At 44.4% G+C, this 20,453-nt stretch overlaps 1 protein-coding gene across 6 annotated transcripts; it reads right to left on the minus strand.

Moving 5' to 3' along the window:
- Positions 1-3,553: 3,553 nt before the first annotated feature.
- On the minus strand, positions 3,554-19,622 carry TP53INP1 (tumor protein p53 inducible nuclear protein 1). 6 transcript variants are annotated; one of them, XM_065903477.1, is made up of 5 exons: positions 17,144-17,161; positions 16,382-16,453; positions 12,872-13,129; positions 11,916-12,276; positions 3,554-8,414 (listed from the first exon to the last, which is right to left on the minus strand). In XM_065903477.1, exons 3-5 carry the CDS (start codon positions 12,981-12,983, stop codon positions 8,165-8,167), a joined length of 723 nt encoding a protein of 240 aa, XP_065759549.1. In that variant the 5' UTR covers positions 12,984-13,129; positions 16,382-16,453; positions 17,144-17,161; the 3' UTR covers positions 3,554-8,164. The 6 variants fall into 6 exon arrangements, with proteins under 6 accessions (XP_065759549.1, XP_065759547.1, XP_065759548.1 ...); XM_065903480.1 differs by lacking the exons at positions 16,382-16,453; positions 17,144-17,161 and adding exons at positions 9,494-9,531; positions 19,425-19,622 and having other exon boundaries at positions 8,288-8,414; XM_065903475.1 differs by lacking the exons at positions 16,382-16,453; positions 17,144-17,161 and adding an exon at positions 19,425-19,620.
- Positions 19,623-20,453: the final 831 nt, after the last annotated feature.

Genomic DNA, 20,453 nt, shown 5'->3' on the forward strand with positions numbered 1-20,453 from the left:
GTCCCTGGGTTGAGAAGATCCCCTGGAGGAGGGCATGGCAACCCACTCCAGTATTCTTGCCCGGAAAATCCCATGGACAGGGGAGCCTAGCCGGCTACAGTCCATGGGGTCGCAGAGTCGGACGCGACTGATGCAACTTTAGCAGCAGTGCTGTAGCAGCAGCATGTTAAAAATTGGTTAACCCTGACACCTTTCATTCCGTTTTAGCAACTTAAGCCCATTCTAGTCTTCCCCATTTCCTTAGTTGTAACTTCTTTCTCCACTAGTGTAATTGGTTTTCGTTTTTCTTTGGGCCATACCACACAGCTTGTGAGATGTTACTTCCCTGACCAGGGATCAAACCCCAGGACCTTTGGCTGTGAAAGTGTGGAGTCCTAACCACTGGGCCACCAGGGAACTCCCTGTAGTTTGTTTTCCATGCCGCCTAATAAGTTACCACAAATTCAGTGGTGAGAACACCACCTATTTATTTCAGCTTCTGTAGGTTAGAAGGATCTACCCCTGTGCTCTCCCGGGCTGTTGGCAGATTGATTTCTTTGTGACTGTTGAATTCCTAGCAGCTTATTTTTCAGATCCAGCAATGGAAAGAGAGTTTCTACTGCTTCAAGCCCATGACCTCTAGACTCTCCTTCAGAGGGCTTGCCTGATTGTTCAGTCCATCCAGGAGACTCTTTTGATCTTAAAATCAGCTGATTAGGGACTTTATTACATCTACAAAGTCCCTTCACCTTTGTCATATTCTGTTGGTTAGAAGCCTTCACTGAAGGAAGGGAAGGGATTACAGAAGCTGTGACCTTGCTCAGGGTCACCTTAGTGTGTGTCTGGGTCATGGGGTGTGAAACTGGCTCTCATTATCCACCATATATTCTGTTCATATGTTCAGTCCTAATATACACACAAAATGACGGAACTGCTAACCGATACCTTTGTGAGCAGCAGATGACTACTTGGCTTACTTGTCTACAGTTCTTTTCATCTTAGCCTTATATGAATGGTAACCATTCAAAATGCTAATTTCCAGTTACTTAACCACACTTTCAGTGTGGTTATAGTCTCATTTGTAATAGGTCCAATTGTAATTGGTTCCAATTGAGATTCCTCCTTCACACACTCTGGCTGATTTTCATCTTTTATTTTGTGAGGGTGCTGGAAGCATTACTATGGTTTCTAAAAGCCAAAACTATACAAAAGGGACACTCAAGAGACATGTTGCTCTTTCCTCATCCCACGGAACCTGTCCCAGTTCCTCTCTTCAGCTTTCTTACCCGCCCTCTGCAGGTTTAATAACTTACCTGGTGGTTCAGACAGTAAGGAGTCTGCCTGCAATGCAGGAGACCCAGGTCTGATCCCTGGGTGGGAAAGATCCCTTGGAGAAGGAAATGGCAACCCACTCCTGTATTCTTGCCTAGAGAACCCCATGGACAGAGGAGCCTGGGGGGGGCTGCAGTCCATGGGGTCGCAAAGGATCAGACACGACTGAGCGGCTTCACGTTCTTTCTAAAGGTTTAGCTGCTGGTTTATTCTTCCTGTATTTTGTACAAATGAGCAGATACATGTGTTTTCTTATATTCCCTTCTTTCTTACATGGAGGGTATCTTAAATACTCTTTTGCACTTTGCTTTTTTTCCACTTCAGAGCCTCAAAAATCACTCCTTATCAGTTCATAGAGTTGATCTCATTTCTTAAAACCAATGAGCATTGACCTCCATTATGCAATACACCACAATATTTTCAACTCTTCTCCTATGTGTCAACATTTAGGTTGTTCCTAGCATTTTACAGACAATGCTGCAGTGACTAGTCTTCTGGTCAGTATAAATTCAAATGAAGGAGCTAGATAATCTTAGCAGGTGTCAGACTGTGAGAGCCTGACATACCCACCCCTCACAAGCCCGTGTTGCTTCTGAGCCGCCTGCGTTAGACCCCGTGCAGTCACTGCCCTGGAGCTGTGATGGAGCTGCTGGATCCCCGGACACTCCAGTCACCCGGAAGTGGGCCTGCCAAAGACTCAACGCCCCTCCACCTGCCCCGCCCGGGTAGGCGCTTTCATTTCGTGCTGCTCCATCCCCAATCAAACAGACCTTATTTTCGTCTTTGGGGTCACCCCTTTTCTTCACCCTTGCCCCCAATCTTTTCATCACAGCTGAAAGTTTCAAGAGATAACAAAAATGTATCCTGCGGTAAGCTACCATTCTAGAATGCCAATCTTCTTCAAAGATCCCTTCACACAGGAGTTATTCTTTGTGCTTCCTATTCAAATATTCTCAATGTTACTGGCTTATTTAAACTAGTGGCAGAGGAATTCCCTTACGGTCCAGCGGCTAGGGAACTTCCCTGGCAGCTCAGATGGTGAAGGCTCAGCTGCAATGCAGGAGACCTGGGTGTGATGCCTGGGTTGGGAGGATCCCCTGGAGGGGGGAAATAGCTACTCACTCCAGTATTCTTTGCCTGGAGAATCCCATGGACAGAGGAGCCTGATGAGCTGCATTCCATGAGGTGGCAGCGTCGGCCACGACTGACGCTCCAGTGGTTAGGACTTGGTGCTCCCACTGCTGTGGCCCAAGTCCAATCCCTGGTTGAGATACGAAGGTCCTGCAAGGTGTGCAGCATGGCGGAACAACAGAAACCAAAACTAAGGACGAGAGCGCCACAGCGGGACATCAGCGGGCCTCAGGGGTGTTGTCCTGCAGTGCTTACGTGAGACTGTGTCTGCATTTATCTGGGAGAGGAGCTATGAAGATTTCTACCAAGCTTGCTTAAAAAAGGCTAAGAACCAGTACATTAAATTCTGTATTTGTTTTTTTAACACAGATTGGCTGGAGGGAAAAGGTTCTGGCTGGGATCATTCCCAAATTCATGTTCAGGTAAATGATTATTCATTTTAGCTGAAAATTTTTAATACATTAATTTATACAAGTTTTTTAAAAAAGTAAAGTGCATATTAAATATATCCTTTGGACAAGTAAAACTAAAAAGCATTCATTTTAAGACAGCATATTAAAAAGCAGAGACATTACTTTGTCAACAAAGGTCAGTCTAGTCAAGGCTATGGTTTTTCCAGTGGTCATATAAGGATGTGAGAGTTGGACTATAAAGAAAGCTGAGCACAGAACTGATGCTTTTGAACTGTGGTGTTGGAGAAGACTCTTGAGAGTCCCTTGGACTGCAAGGAGATCCAACCAGTCCATCCTAAAGGAGATCAGTCCTGCGTGTTCATTGGAAGGACTAATGTTGAAGCTGAAACTCCAATACTTTGGCCACGTGATGCGAAGAGCTGACTCATTGGAAAAGACCCTGATGCTGGGAAAGATTGAGGGCAGGAGGAGAAGGGGATGACAGAGGATGAGATGGTTGGATGGCATCACCGACTCAATGGACATGAGTTTGAGTAAACTCCAGGAGTTGGTGACAGGCAGGGAGGCCTGGCATGCTGTGGTTCATGGGGTCACAAAGAGTCGGACATGACTGAGTGACTTAACTGATTGATTGATTAAGTAAGTTGTACAAAGTTTTTAAGGCTAATGACCATAAAGATAAAAGAATCTGACAAATGTGAAGGTAAAGGACATTTTATTTATTGACAGATTAAAAACCATAACTCCAGGTAGTGCAAAATACACCACTGAACCCAATTACAAAGAACTGGTATTAATATACAATGTTTAAGCAATGCTACAATTATTTTTTGGCAAAGTGCTGTATTGTTTAGTCTGTGTATAAAACTGACCATCTATGAACCAATCAGTACAAAAATTTTCTATAAAAACAGAAAAAAAATTTAGACAGTGGCTCAAGAAAACAAGCTGCCATTTATGCATAGATTGATGTACAGTATATAACCTAACCAAATGTCCCTTTTAAGTTTTCAAGTTGTTGAAAAAAAAACACAAAAAAACTGTGTCCAGAAACACACCAGGAAGGCACAGAGTACAGCCTACAACAGTCTTCAGTCTCTAGGACTCACGCCCTGCCCTTGAAAAGCAAATGTGTTCACAATTTCACTTGAGGGAAAAAAAAAAACAAAATCAAAGCCACTTAAAATAAAATAATACACACAATTACTGATTAAGATTTCCAAACCTCTGGAGGAAAACACAACCAAAAAGCAAGCAAAACCACTCACACACACCAAGCTTGGAAACAGACACATCTAACCTCCCCAAGCTGGTTTGGTTTTTAGAAGTCAACCTAGAAAACAAATACTAAAACTTCAGGCAAATACAGAGAAAAATTGAGCATTTAGCAATTACACAATTTAAAAAATATTTTAAGAAAAATTGTCAATGACACACAAAACATTATCCACTTAAGCTGCCTTCCTTAGAATAGTAACTTCTCCTCCCACATAAAGGATACTGTTGCAAACAGGAAAAGATATCCTTATCTGTATGCTTTCCAGGACTGCCTTCTCCACTCCAGACCACTGCAATTGGTGTCAAATTTCAAGTGAAATTGGTACATGGCAAGGCTGACACCACTATATTATGTAAGTTTTCTAAATAAAGCGTTTTATATAAAACTTTAAGCATTAAAATAAGTAGATAAGAATGCCATTTATAATACATCAACAGGGCCGATGGCAGTGAAACCATCCATGATAGTGGCCCAACTCTTTAAAGAATTTAACCAGTATGTATGGGACTTATAAAATAAAAAGATAATTTTAAGGTAACATTACAAACATATGCTAGTATCTCCAGTACAAGGAGCAGTCTCTTAACTGATTCTAAAAACAAAAACTAATAATTGGAAACTCTTAAACTTTTTCCACTAAGCTATTTAAATTTAAATGTCTATCTTCTAGAGTTCTTTTTTGTTTTGTTTCGAACTCAAAGAAAATGAGAAAAAGAAAGATATCCTTCTTTACTCTTTTTTCTTAAAAGAGTATGTAAGACAACATATTTCTTTGAGGAAGAAGAGAAATAGCAAAGATACTCAGATTCAATGAAGACACAAAGATTACAAACCAGTGTACTACACAGATTTGAGAAGCAAAAACATTAGGCAATGCTGAGTGGCCCTCTCAAGTTTTAAGTAAACTGTAATCTCACTAGAATCAAAGTTCTGATACAACAGAGAAGGTATGTAAACAGAAACAGTTTGCATCGGAACTGGGAAAAAACGCATAGGAAATCAATGTAAAAAAAGCTCCCTGCAACAGTGAGTAATAAACCCAATCACTCTGCACCTTCTGCAAAAAATTCCCTACCCTCCCCCCAACCCAACCGTATAAAGTCCCACCGAAGATAAATAATGGGTGGTTAATCTTCAACTTATGGTGCAGTACATAATCAAATTATTTGAGGAAGAAAAGTAATAAACATAAGATATACATCATAAAATGTTTTAAAAATGAAAAACACCAACTTTGAGAAACATGGTGCATTATAACTAAGAAACTCATTCATGAAGCACTGCTGTGTGCACCACATATTCCAGACTTTTTCCAAGTAACATGCTATATTATCAGTTTAGAACCAGAGCGCTAAATTCAAAAGGGTCTTCTTTCTTTCTCACCGCTGGAATTTTTAAGAAATACGCACTAAAGCACACTGTAAACCATTTATATTTACAACAGCAAAAATAATTAACTTATAATAAGCTGCATTTCAGCCCTGTTTCAAAGAATACTTAACAGGTCAATAGCACTCTCTGTTATTATTGGTCTTGTGAACCTGCACATGGTCGATCCCTAACAAACACGTGATGGCCAAGAACTGCCTTAGGGGACCACTTTCTTCAGTTCTTACACGGGCCAGTTTTAGACAGAAGCCTTCAGACACTGATGCAGAAACCACAGTATGATATCACAGATGTATGGTAGGCCCTACCCTGAAAAAACACTGAAAAGACTGAAGTCAATTGTTTTGCAGGTACAAAGCATAAAAAACCTGGCCCAAATAAGGCAAATGAAAAGTCAGTAACTGATAGAGATGTAAATGTATTTAAGGTATCAGGAAATCTGAAAAAATAATAGTTAAAAAAAAAGACAATTGCAGTTTTATATACAAATCTGTTCATGCGGCCAAACAAATTCTCATGGCTGAACTTCCGGAGCTCATGAGGTACTAACAACTTACATTTAGTATGTGAAAAAAAGAGACCCCCATGTATTCAGAGGCTTACACCTATGCTCAAGTTAGCAACATACGGCCCTTTAACAGTCATGGCATAAAACATACACACTTTCATGAACACTCTATCTCCCAATGCTGGTAAACACAAATAGTAACAAAACAACTTCTAGCTCAGTTTGACAAAACTTAACAGACTTGGCCCCTAATGAGGAAAACAAATAAATAAAGGGGTAGTCGAAACAGAAGGGGACTAAGGTGAGAAGGAGGATCTAGACCCTTGTTCTGGAGAGATATTCCTGGCCCTTCAGCACAGCCAGTGGTGGAGGAACAGCCTACCACCATCATCTAACTAAGCTATGTCACCTCTCCCGACTCCACACGTCCCAGTCTGGTCAGAATTCACTGCAAAGTCTCCCATGGTTCCCTGCATCCAGATGCTACAGGGTTGCTGAAGAATAAAACAATACTTCACATAACTATATGCTGCTTTTTCCTCGACAACACTGTCTAGTCGTGTACTCAATTAGGATTGCAGAGGAGACTGGAAAAATAAGCTATCTGACTATGAAGGTGATAGTATTATTGCTCTGTCAGTAGAATGTGCTTTGGGTTGTAAATGTGTTCAACTTAATTTCAGAGGAAACTGGTCAGAGTGCAGATGGCTCAGCAAAACCCATCCCAACTGCGAAAAAATAAAGTGACTAAAGGTAAAGAAATAGGTTTTCTCTGCGTTCGTTGAGCTAACTGGCCTCGGTGTGACCCGAACCCCGCACCCTGGCCTCACAAGCACCAACACTCTGAAGAGGAATTGTGGCCGAAAAGCTGCCCGGCCCCGCCCCTGCACTAGACTCGGCACAGGGGCCCTTGGAATTCCGCCCAAGGATCAGTTCAGGACAGCCCCACTTCAAATCAGTACGCGGTCCTCACGACTGGGAGGGAGGTACATGTTACTACTCCCCCCGTGGTGGAGGCACCAAAGGCCAAAGTGGTTAAGGAATCTGCCTGAAGCCCAAGTTAAAAACATATATATAAACTTAAGGAAAAACCCAACCTGTCACTCTTCATTTAGATGCTGTGAACAGATGTCACCAGGAATCCCCTTCACTCTTGCTTGCCAGCTGGCGGAACAGGCTCCACAGCAGAGGATCTATCACTGTATCAGAAATACAAAGCCTATCTCTTTTCCCCTGGGCAGATATAAATAGGAAGCCACTAGAGTGCAGGACACGTACTTCTGAATTTACAGCTGATGTGAGGTGGCGAGCAGGCAGAGCTGGCAGGAAAGAATCCAAACAAACAGTGGACCAATGTGTTACTTACAGATACACATTTCCCCAAATACAATTTCACAGGTCGAATTTAATCCCTCTGCACGTGAGACGGGCACTGTTGTCCCACGATGCCGTAATGTCTGTACCACGTTACACATTCACATCGGAATTATTGAATGCATTGTTCACTAACACTTAATGTACCTGAATTCCAAAATGAACTGCATGGCTAATCTGGGAAATAAAAACCCCATACACACAGAAATATATCAAGTTTTCTTCCAAAAGAAAGTTCAGCCATAATTCCATTATATCTGTGACAACCACATCACCTGTTAATGCTCATGTTAGTGTGTAAAAATGAATTCATTATATACAGAAAAGATTATCAAGTACTGGTCAATAAAGTGTATGGCTGACCCTGAGAATAAATTTCTGCTTACTCAAAAGACTGATTAATACCCAATAAAATGAAATTGAAAGATGCCTATTCTCGTACTTGGGAAGAAACATCTTTAAATTGCTAACTCATGTACACCTTAATAGATTTAAAGACCTTCCCAAACACTAACTGTACTGATATGTTTCCAAAAATATTCTGAAAAAATTTTTACAAAAAAGCAAATGTTAAGAGCAAGGCATTACGTGATACACAGCATATAAATCTGGTTTTCAAGACAGTGTCTAAACACACCGATCAAACTATGTGATTGGTCATCTGTTGGCTGTAGAGAGACAGCAGCTTCACCGTCCACACACGCACCTGCCCACACGTATGCACAACTACGAGAAGCCAACCAGACACGCTTCAGATTCTTAGTAATTGTACTGACGGGGGCAGGGCTGATGGACAGCCCAGCCGCTGTGCTTGACTTGCCGAGAGTGGCAATCTCTGGTAAGATTTTGGCGACGGAGGCTATTTCTGTTCAGAGACTGTCTTTCACCGTGTTCTTTAATCCACTGCGAAGGGCGAAAGCTCTTGGGTTGTTCCAGAAAAGCTGTATGAGCAGCGAGAGCTGCAACGTAGCAATGAATATGCTGCCCCATCTCATTCTCAGTTTCCACTCTGCAACAGAAGAAACTGGGGATTATTACAGAACATCGTGCGTTATCGAGGAAACTGAAGAAGCTACTTGGCAATTCAGTTCGCCACACTGACTTGTCTGGCTGACCGAGCGCTCAGGGTCTCAGGGCCGTCAGACAGGTTCTGACTTTGTGAGCACGCTGACTGATAATGGCAGACAGAGGCAGCCAGCTCTCACTGAAGTACGTGATAGAATCCACCCACAGGTGGTAGGCTGAGTGGACTGTAGTTTAAAAAAAATGCTTTACACTTTGAGTGAATTTCAGTTACACACCAAACACATTTACACACGTATTTTGATTCTCACTATAACCTTAAAAGAAAACTATTTTAATTCCTAAATTTTACTAATCAGAAAACTCAGGCTCAGAGAGGTAAATGTCACAATCATTACCTAACTCAACCAAGAATGTAACAAAAGTCACGCTCCAAGGTTTGATTATGAGGCAGGGTTGATACTGAGGCATTGTGCCAACAGCAGCTCCACAGACTTTATCTGTTTATAAGCAAAATGTTCTAGGAAAACAAGCTTTAAGTCTGAATTTAACAGAAATATGCATAAAGAAATTCTCATCTCAAATTTGTCTTGGTAAGATATCTGCTTATTACAAAACATAACTCTTAAGTTTTAAATTTATATCACAACAGGCACACTTTGGAATGGCATTTGCAGAGCAATGTTATAAAGACCCTTGGAGAACACATAATCTTAATATACGGCTACAAACCATGTAATTACTATATATTTTCTGTATTAAAAGCTAATCAGTTCTAAACTACATTAACACATAATGAAGAACTTTAAGATTTTTAAGGGTTATTTTACACAGGAAGGCAGTTATATATTCTGCCTACAACTGCTAGAGGAAAACACAGTTATGTTTTTAATATATTATTTTTATTAAATAGTAGAATTAAAGCAGGTCACATTAAGAAACTAATAGAAAGCAGTTAAAACAAAACAAAGACAGTGGTTTTTAAAAGTTGGATGCCTTGAGTCCTTTGCCTTCCTACTCAGACTGATAACACATATCATACAGTCTCAAATGAAATATACTTACTCTGTGCCAGTGAGTCTTATAAGCAGCTTTTCCTGGCCCTACAAATGTTAAATGGTGAACTATTAAATCACTAGTAAAGTTGAAAATGCTGTTTAATTTTACTATTAGGATGTGGTCAACTTTTCTTTATTAAAACTGGGTTACTATGGGTCATTAAAGGAACATGTAGTACTTAAGATTATGATAGCACATAAACCTTCACATACAATATTTTATAAAGGCTAAAATGCAGTAAAGTACATACTCTGATGCCTGTCTTTAACTGTTAAGCACCTTACTTTTATGTACTTTATGGTAATCTCTACAAGGATACACAGGATGAAAACAATCTTAACGTTCGAAAAGCATATGGTTTACTTCTTGCTCAGAAAATACAGATATTTACCACATAGCCATCTTCCTAGTTTTGGTGACATCTGATTTCTATCTTGATTTACTGGGCCTTTCTTATAAGAATTTAAAATCCAAATATAAAGGTGTTAAAATGTTTTAGTTATTATAAAACTGTAATAATTTACAGTACTTTCTTATGTTCAGAAAGAATTCATATAAAATTAGGTGTGTCCATTTGATCCTTTATTTATAATTAACTACCCTAAGTGTTATATCAAAACATATAACAAGATACAGTGACAAACAAGATATAAAAAATGAACATTCTCACTGCATCAAAACTGCAAACACTTAACCAGGTTCAATGCAAGGTCCTGAACTGGTTCCTGGTTTGAACAAACTAGATGAAATATTCTGGGCTTTAGTGGGCAAATCTGAGTATGGTTTGTATAGTTCACAAAGTAAAATTTTACTGGGGAAAAAAAAAAAGTAGAGATCATTGCCTAAGAAAGCAGATTATAAAACAGTACCTATAGCTTGATCTCATTTAGGTTAAAAATGGTGTTATATATCCATGCATGGACACATCCAGAAAATACCACCCGGAACGATATGCCCTAGAATCTTGACAGTATTCATCTCTCAGTAGTGAGAAAAATGTCATTTAAAATTAAAAAATTTTTGCCCTTTCTAATTTTCTGCAGTGCATATGAACTGCTTCTATTGTCTATGAAGCTGCTAAATATACATATGTAAATACACATACTTTAAATATTGAAAACATAAATATACAAATGCTAGTAATTAATCACACTAAATTCTCGAGTGGAACTCCTCAGTGATGAGATCAAAATAAGGTAAGAAGAATTTCTAAGAACTGAAGAAATTAATTTGAATCAACTGCTAAGCAATTAAATAAATTAATTAAACCACCTCAAAGAACTGTATTTTAAACTTCTGTTGGAATGCCTGAAACATTAACCTCTTGATATATTTATAATATGGAATAAAGTGCCAGTCAAAGATCAAAGATCCTACCTAATACAAAGCTTGGGTAACAATATAAGCAAATGTTTTTCAGTCTGGCACAAGCGTATATTTATCTTCATTCAAGAACATCTACAATATTGAAAGTGCAGCAAACTCTGGTAAAGTTATCAGATTAATGAGCTGCCTGGGCTTTGTTTATATTTGGCAAACAGGAAATAGAAGGAGATACACATACAGTGGCGTGGTTAGTAGAGTCAGAGCCTGGACAACTGAGAAAGAGGCCCTCGGGGTGACTGCACTGAGCCACAGAACACTGAGCCGCTCCAAAGCCCAGTTCACCTGTCCCCTTGACAGGCATGAAGGGAATTAAGGCAGTGCCAGGACCCTACCAATAGCTTAATGCTAGAGGGGACCTCCCACCAACATGCATCACAGACCAGCTGGACTTTGAGCCACTGCACGCAGCCACCGGCTTTGTTTTAGTGGGTGGGAACCATCTTGAATGTAGTCCCAGGATAAAGGCCAGACTGTGAGTTTGTTCTGGAATGGATTACTGACCAGACACGCTCCCTGAACCATTCCAGACACTCAACCCATCCACCAACCAAGCAGAGCCTTTCAGACCACTTGGGGCACCCATTTAACCACAGAACAGTATTTGGATGTGAAAGCTTCCCTCTGCAAGGCAGAAAAGAACACTCTGAGCAAAATGCTTTGCTAAATCTGCCATGTTCTTTACCTCATGCTTCAGATTCCTCAGGTTTTCAAGGCTAAGCACCATTTGATGTGACCTAGTTAGGACTACTTCGAAGATCACGAGATTTATTTTAAGATATACCGTTCCTGTCAAATTTGATACCCCAAATAATCCAGACTATAAAGTGCCAGAGTTATATTCTAAGATACTTAGCAGAAATGCCAGTCTTTTCTTTCCATTCAGTAGCAGAATATTACAAACGAGACAGCTCTCATTACATAACTGGGGCCATGCTAGAACTAATATTTTGAAAATCTCAAATGAGTTCATCTTTTCATACCATCACCCGCCTTATGCACTAGGCACATACTTTCACGAACATCGGTGGAGACAGTAACGTACCTGGGACTGCCTGGGTTATGGAATTCCTCAGTCCCACAGTGGGCCTCACCGAGACTGGGGCAGGGGTCATGCACAGCATAGACGGACATGCTGGGGTGTTCGATGAGAAGGTTTTCCATAGGACTGGTTTCCACCTTGATAGTGGTTAATCCACCTGCAGTAAAACATGGGGGAGGGGTGATAAACCAGCTCTCCTCCATTGGACAGGACTCAAACTGGAGGAAGCAGGAGTCACTCGTGTCAGCCAAGCACTCGAGGGACGCAGGGAGACAGGAAAAGACTGAAGGGTGCTCGGGAGGTGACTCTTCACTGATGTCATCTTCTTCCTCATCCTCTGCTGCTGAGAAACCCGTGCAAGTGTCTAGATGGTAGTCCACACACGTTGTTGAAGTCCCGCGGGGTATGAGTAACACATTGAGATCACATCAGAGCACAGAAAAAGAAGAGATGATGCTGTTAGCTGATGCTCACAGTCCTCCCTTTATTTAGATCAGACACAAAACCATTCATATTCACTCACAATGATCATAAAATAACTTCTGAGCACCTAGTGTGTGTGTGTGTGTGTGTGTGTGTGCGTGCGTGTTAGGGGGCAGTGTGTATCACTGTATGGGATGGAATATGTTGGTTTGGCAGAACAGTTTTTAAGATTGGTTTCTCTTCTGCTGCATAGACACATAATGCACCAGATGGGTTACTGCTTGTCGGGGATGGGGGTGTCCTATAAAAGTGCCTCTAACTGGGTCAGGGTTTAAGAGCTGCCATACTGGAGAGGCTGACATCAGTTTCACTGACCTGATCATCTGGCACAGAATGCTTCCTGCAATTTTTTTAGACAAATTCTTGTTTATTTACTTTTAAGGCTTAAAAACCTTCAGAATTATTGGTTTACTTATGCAAAATCTCGATAAAAGAGTTTCCACTTTTGCTGTGATGATTAACGGCTATACCCTTACCTATGAAGTCAACAAGAATCCACTCATCATCTTCTTTCTCACTAAATTCTGGTTCTTGGTTCGAAGAAGTATTGACTTCACCCACAAACATTTTATTCAATCTCTGAAACATTGTTAAGGCAAGACTGAGACTTTGGCTGGATGTCTTTGTAGCTGAGATTTCCAAAACCTGTCTTCGGTCAGCCTGATGCCACTGACAGGGGATTAAAGTGCACAAGGTGCTTATTCAACTTAGGCGAGAAGCAGGAATCATTATCCCTAAAATAAAACAGAAAAAAAGGTTATTTCAAATCAGCACATATTTATATAAAGTGTACATCTGCTCACCCCTAGAGAAAAGCATAGGCCTTAGCCTACAGCTTGGCTCTTCCCTTCTTTCAAACACAAGGATGCAAAATCTCTTTTTTCTTCAAAATCTCTTTTTTACAAACATATAATCGAGTACTCAAATGCAACCTGTAAATATCTCAAAATGCACAATGGAAGGGGTTAGTTCTCTTTCACATCTGTGCTTTAATAGTAAGGGATATAAAATAATATCCCTGGGTAACATATTTCAACTGAAATACTACTTTTCTGTAAGTAGAGCGAAAGCTAGGTTTTCATGGTCAACTGGTCAGAAGCTGCCCACGGCGCCCAGCACTCGTGCCGGCTACGTGTCCACTGCCGCGCCAAGCCCTCAGCTTCCCCTGGCACCTTTTCTCTCCTGCTCTGTTCCTGTGTATGATTGTAAGCACACCTAATTCCATTAACATCTGTAACTACAGCGCACTTTGACCTTCAAAACCATTCCCACAGCTGGTGTGGGAAAAGTCACACTGTAGAGAACTCAGGTGGCCCAGCAACCAGAACCAAGAAGGACCACTGTGCCTGGGTTCAAAGGTGGCGTGTCTCCTACCAGGGTGAGGAAGTCACCCTACTCCAAGGGTTCTACCCCATGGAGTTCTGGTGAGTTCTAACGAGGAACTCCAGCCGCGCCTGATCTTATTCCAGAGTTCCAGATTTATATACCCATTTCTGCCTGGTTACCTGTTGGGCAGGCCAAACCTAATAAGTTGCAAGGAGATCTTTTAATTTCCCCCCACAAACATACTCAGGCTCACTGCCAGCCTCCCCTCTTCTCAGGAAAGAGAGGCAGTAGTTATTCAGACCAAACACTCAGCCCTCACCCTGGACTCCCTTTCATCCTCACCCCCGCACCCCTCACCCAAACTGCACACATGGCTGGAATCCGCCTACTTCTCTCCACCTCTCTCACCCTAGTTGAAGCCAACTGGTTTGACTTTGCCAATCACCACCTCCTAGATGGCTCCCCTGATCCTACTCTTGTCCAGTGAGATAGTGCAGGCAACCTACTTAGCAAGGCACTTGGTACAGAGTTCTCAGTCAGCGTCAACTGTTATTCTGCAAATATTTGCTGAGCACCTATTATGCATCAGGCCTAGTGCTCAGGGCAGGAGAGACAGCAGCGGACAAGGCCCTCCCAAGGCAAGCCCACCAACCCGGTGTGATGAGTGTCACGTGAGAAGTACTGGGGATTCCTCAAATCCCAGACAGGGGTCACAGGACACCTGCAATCATGACCTTAATCGTGAATGGCTGAGCTCAAGAACAAACAAAGGAGAAAGAATGCTATGGAAACGTGCAGATGAGTGAGAATCTGGCTCACTTCCATTTGGCTCAAGATCCAGGCGGACAGTCTTGACAGCAGACTTGGGGGCTATGTGGGGACTGGATCCTGCACGGTGTTGTGTGCCAGAAGTGAAGGGGAGGGGAAAAGTCAAGGATGCCCTAGGTTTTCGGCCTGGCCAACTGGGGGGGGGGGGGTGGTAGGACAGTTCAGTGGAAGAGGAACACAGTAGAGGTGTAGGCCATGTGCTCTGGACACGAGGAAGCAGGGAAGTTGATGAGTCCTGGGGATGTCTGCAAGGAGCTAGATCTAGGGCTTTGCAGTCCAAGAGCACAGTGTCTGCTGAGGGCACAGATCTGGGAGTTACCAACACAAAGTGGGTAACGGGAACCATAAGAACCGTGAAAGTAGGTGAGATCACACAGGGAGCCTCAGCCCTGAATCCCTAACTTCAGACTCTGGATATTTCACTTTCAAAACAATCATCCTTAGCTATAAATGATGTGGTTCAAATCTGTTGGTGATGAGACTCCTGGTTCAATTCTTCATGTGTTCTCTGGACTGCTACGACTGTTTGGCAGGCTACTACTCATGTAGTACTACAAGTATGTGTTTAAATAAATGACACTGGAATACTTCTGTGGTCACAATCTGTCATCTTCAGCCATTAATTATGAAAAACGGGTAAACAGGAAGTGTCACTTGCATAACCAGTCTCCCTAAAACCCTTCTGGAAAGCAGTCTGGCCAATCATGTAGTCTAGAGCTGGAGGATGAGAACTCAAAGTGAACCTTATGTTGCATGTAACAGAATTTACAAGAGAAGTGGGTTGTGTAGTTGGCTAGACTTGATTATCCCAAAAGATGAGCTATCCCAGGGCTGATGTGTACGTAAAAGTTTTGAGCATATGAGCTAGGAAGGAGAAAGGATACTTTAATCATTCCCCCATTTCTCTTAAATTATTGGCCCCAAGTACAGTTCTGTGTCTGCTGACCTAGTTGGATGAATTCTCCCGAGTGCCCGGCTGGACTCAGGCCGCTGGGTGGGGAGGGAACACCCCACGGGAACCCTAGCTCGTTCTGAATATGCCCCTATCCCCCAACTGTGGTGCCACATGTGGTCAGTCCCTGAGGCCCAGGCCAGTTAAGTGGCAGCTACAAGGCAGAAATCATGCTGGGGCCACTGTGCTTGGGCAGCTGCAGGTTCCAAACTGCCTCCTCTGGCTGTGCCCTGTTCCGAAATGTGCGGAAGCCAGCCTAGGCCTGGAGGACACACGGCTCTGCCAGGGGAAGGGCGTCTCTGGAGGAGCTTCCCCCAGGACCGCACGAGTCAAGCCTCTTTTGGTTTCCTAAAGTGAGGTTGGCCTGACTTTGCCAAGTTCCTCCAGCCCCGCGTTCTGTAGCTGTCACAAAAGACAAGGAGCTGCTAGAGAGGCCCCAGTACACTGACACTGTTCAGTGAGATGGCCTCTGGGCACATCAGGTGAACGATTATTTGAAATGCAATTAGATTGAAAAACTACAAAAAAAAAAAAAAAAATTCTTTGGCCCCATCACACGGCATGTGGGATCTGAGGGATCTTAGATCCCCGACCAAGATTCGAACTCACGCTCCCTGCAGTGGAAGCTCAGAGTCTTAACCACTGGATCGTCAGGGAATTCCCTGAGAAACTAAATTTTTAATTTTATTTAATTTGGGATATAGTAGGTTAAATAAAATATATTAACAAAATTAATTTCACCTGTTTTCTTTTTCCTTATTTAAGGTGGCTACTTAAAAATCCAAACCTCCATACACAGCTCACACTGTATGTTACTATTGGACAATGCTGTTCTAATGTCTTGATGGCCTATCTTCCCAAGGACCCAGACTGTCCCTACCAGGTCACTGCTACTCTTCACCTTGGCTTCGGCCCAAGAATGGAGGCTCTCCTTGGGGCTGGTCCTCTGCAGCTAAAAAAAGGGAAAGCAGGGCTTCAGACTGCACTCCTCAGCAGGTCACAGGCTTTTTGATATTCACAACTCTAGGATAAAGATAAAACTAAGGTGAAAATTCCAGAGAAGGCCAGTGTCCTAAGAGGACAAATTTACAAATACAGCTCTGGAATTTAGCCAAGAGGTAGAGGAATGAAGGCAAGGTGGGAGGCGCTGCTGTTGTCCCCAGCACCTGCGGGCCTGGCAGTCTCACCCTGGTGGAGAAAAGAAACGAAGTGTCTGTGCCCCAGCACTTCAAGGGGGCAGCTGTGGCCTCTTCCGCTTGGCTCTAAATACCTCCATTCCCTCCCTTCATTATAAAATGAACCAAGCCACCTTACAGAAAGTTTAGAAAATAAATAAGGAAACTGTTACTCCATACTTTGTTGCAATCAGTTAGTACAGTGTGCATTTTCTTCTACTAATAGTTTCTTTTTTATCACAATTGTAGGCCAATGCATGCCCAATTTTGTATCCTGCTTTGTTACTTTTGTTATCAATATTTTTCATATTACATGAGTAGAAATGCTCTGTGAGCAGAGAAAGGTGACTGAGTTTAATACTCATGGGGTAAAGCATTCTAGTTTGAGAACTTAGAAAAGGAGTTACTAGGTTGGGAAGAGTTTGTTGATGTGATTTATTTTCTCATTTTTGAGACAGGCAACCAACCTTGAGGCCACATGGCTCTGGAGTTAGCCTGCTCAGTTGAAAATCTTGACTCTGCTCCTCAGAACTTGTATTTAGGATATATATAGTAACTTCTCAGTGCCTCACTTTTCTTATCCCTAAAATGGGGAGATAGGGCCAACAGGAGGAATAAGTGTGTATCACTTAGAAGCAGGCATTCTGCAGGCACCCAGTAAATATTAACCACAAGTTCACTTCAAACCAGAGCAAGTCACTTAGCATCTTTGGGTCTGAGTGTCTTTATTGGCAAAATGTTCATAAAGTCATCAGAGCTGCGATTTACTCAATGTTTATTGTATGCGACACACTTGAGGTACTTATTTGTCCCATTTGATTAATAAGGAAACTGAGGCTCAGAAATTAAGTAACTTGCTCAAAAGTGACAGAGCTATTCAGGGGTGGGGCCCATGTTAGAGCAGAAGTCTATCTGGTTCCCAGGACCCTGCGTTCTTGCCCCCCACCTCCAGCATGGGATGTCTCAGGTTCCTTCCAGCCTCAACTCTGGCTCTCTGAACTTCGGAGAACTGCACTTTTCAGTTGGTTTTGGCTGCCAGTAGGCGGCTCCAAAAACATTTTAAATTAAAAAAAAAAAACAAACCCACAACTTTGATGATTTAACTCCTAACTATGTGTACAGTTGTGGCTTCTTGACAGTTTCGAAATATCAGGTGGCCAAACTAACACATCATCATCAAAAAGCAGCTCAAAATGATCTCTTTATCCCACCCTCTCTCACTAGTTTAGAAGAATAAATGTGCTGACTCAAGTAATTTTACATCAATTTTAAACTGTTGAAAAACCAAGCCAAGAAAGTTGTCTTCACTTGTTCTACTCTATCCAACCTACTCAGCCAGCTACAAGGAGGTTATTCTCCCCAGGATCCACCAGGTTGGCTCCGAAGCCTTGAATGACAGTGAACAAAGACAGCAATAAATGGTAATTCAGAGCCTGTTAACCCTGAGGTTTGAAAGTGGGACCATTCCCAAGAGAACTATGAGCAATCGATGAAGCATTCACAGAAAAGAACAAAAGATAAAGAAAAAAACAAACCAGACCTTAGTCATAGAAATTAGCAAGGTCCTGATTCCAGGCTGGAACCTTCGAAAATTATGCTGCCAGTTCAGGGTTATAGTGACTGTGCCTTAAAAACAAACGCTTCCTACAACTTTTTGCATCTGCAGTGAAAAAGATGTTTCAGTTACCAAGCGATTTCCAGATCTTGGGGCTCCTCATTTCCTCTGTTCAACAACCCCAGGGGACTCTTTCCACTCCCCTTTCTCAAAACTACTTTGCACTCAGAACGGGTTCTTGTCTCAGTGACGGAAAGGGGGAGGCCCTCCTCCTTAATCTCCTCGAAATTAGAATTAACACAGGAGACAATGAGCAGATGTAATTAGGAAATACAATTAAACACACACACACAGAATCCCTACAGAACACACACACACACACACACACACACACACACACACACACACACACACACACACACACACACAATCCCTACAGAAAACTCATCTTCAACTTAAAACACCATTTCCTTCTAACGGGCTGTGTGGTCTTGAGTAAGTTAAGTCCATCTCTCTGGGCCCTCAGGTTTCCTATCTGTAATACAGTCTAACTTCACAGGATTATTGTGGGAATCGAGTTAACGCATGTAAAATCCTCACCGAGTTTGTGGCACACGCTAAGCACCCAATGAGCGTGCATGATCAAAATGATGAGGATTTTAACAACGATGGGAGATAAAGTGCCTACCACAGGTGCAACCTCCACCAGTGATAGGTAAGATCAAAGCAGGAGTCACGGAACCTGCCACCGACGGGCGGGCGAGCGCTGGTCGCGGGGTAGCGGAGCCGCCGCGCGCCGGGAGGGCTGCCCGAGCAGCCGCAAGCCCCGGAGGGCTGCGCCCCGGGGCGGCGGCGGCGGCCGCGCTCGCCCCTCCCGGGCACGGGGCCCCCGACGCCCACTCCCGGGCGGGCAGCCCCAGCCCAACGGCGGAGGGCAGGAGGCCGAGTGAGGAGAGGGCAGAGCAGGTCGGTCCCGCGGCGGCCCCGAGAAAACAGGCCGCGCTCGGGGTGAGGGGAGGCAGAAACCAAACACCCAACCGCCGCCCCGCGCCCGCGCGCACCTCCGGGGCCGCCGAGGTGGTGGGCAGCCGGCCCGCGGCGGCGAGCGGAGAGCGGGGTTGGAGCGCACCGACCGCGGCCCGAGGGGCGACCCGGAGCGAGCGGCCCTGGACGCCGGCCCCGCCCGCACTTACGTGGGCCCGACCCGCGGCCGGACGGGCGGCAAAGGCAGCTGGCGGGGACCCGCGTGCGGGCGGCTGAGGTAGCTGCGGCACCCGGACAGCGGGGCGCGGGGCGCGGGGCCGCTCCAGCCCTCCTGAGGCCGCGCCGCAGGCCGCCGCCGGTGCGTCCCGCTCCTTTTGTTGTTGTGCAGCCTCGGAACAGCTGATCCGCCGCTGCGCCCGCCCGTCGGGCCCGCCCGCCCGGACGCCCCGCCCCAGGGCGGGGCCAGGCCCGGTCCCACCAATCGGAGGCGCGCGGGCCCCGGGGCCGCCCTGCCAGAGGCTGTCACTAACGCACGTGACCTGGCCCCGGGCCGGGCGACGCTCTGGAGCTAGAAACAAGCCCGGGCAACAACGCCCGGGCGCCCAGCGAGCGAGGAGAGAGGGGCCCGCGGAAGGCGGGGGTGCTGGGGGCTGGTCCGAGGGCGAACCAACGCGGAAACCCGCCCCGGAGGGTGAGGACCAAGCAGACCTGGACGCCGAGAGGAAGAACCCTGACCCCAGCTGTCCCTTTGGCCGAGCGTCTGGGGGCACACGGGGACACAGAGTTGCTGTGAGAGGAAAGCTAAGGGCCTCGAGTGTGATGGGAGCCCAAGACGGTGAGGCAGCCCCACCACATCTTGGCCGTCGTGGGAAGGAAGGGCTGGGTCCGGTGGGTACAGGCGTGCCGCCCACCCTACCTCCTTGTTTAAGACCAGGAGCCAGGCGTCCACCTTGCTGTGGTTACTGACCCCGGGAGCTGACTGACCTCGTCTATTGGCTTGGGATGCAAGCCGGCAAGGCAGAAAAGGCCATGAGACCAGACCTTGAAGGCAGAGACGCCAGGAGCCTGGAGGGGCTCTGCTCCAGAAGACAGGAGAACCCGGGGCAAGGAGACAGGGCCCGGTCCAGGCTCTGCTGTGACCCAGGGAGCCGAGGCTTCAGTTCTGGTGTTTACACAGCACAAAACCGTGGGCGTTTACCAGAAGCCTACCTGGTCACCCGGTTATTTATAGTGAGTGG

Source organism: Muntiacus reevesi, chromosome 12 (genome assembly GCF_963930625.1).
Source record: "Muntiacus reevesi chromosome 12, mMunRee1.1, whole genome shotgun sequence".
NCBI classification, from domain to species: Eukaryota; Metazoa; Chordata; class Mammalia; order Artiodactyla; family Cervidae; genus Muntiacus; species Muntiacus reevesi.

What these genes read in the sequence shown, in the direction of transcription:
- TP53INP1 (XM_065903475.1), bottom strand. Translation starts at nt 12,983, where the DNA reads ATGTTTCAGAGATTGAATAAAATGTTTGTGGGTGAAGTCAATACTTCT. An exon ending in GATTCTTGTTGACTTCATAG is followed by an intron (nt 12,277 to 12,871) that starts GTAAGGGTATAG and finishes ACTACCATCTAG; the next exon opens with ACACTTGCACGGGTTTCTCA. An exon ending in CATAACCCAGGCAGTCCCAG is followed by an intron (nt 8,415 to 11,915) that starts GTACGTTACTGT and finishes CTTCTGTTGCAG; the next exon opens with AGTGGAAACTGAGAATGAGA.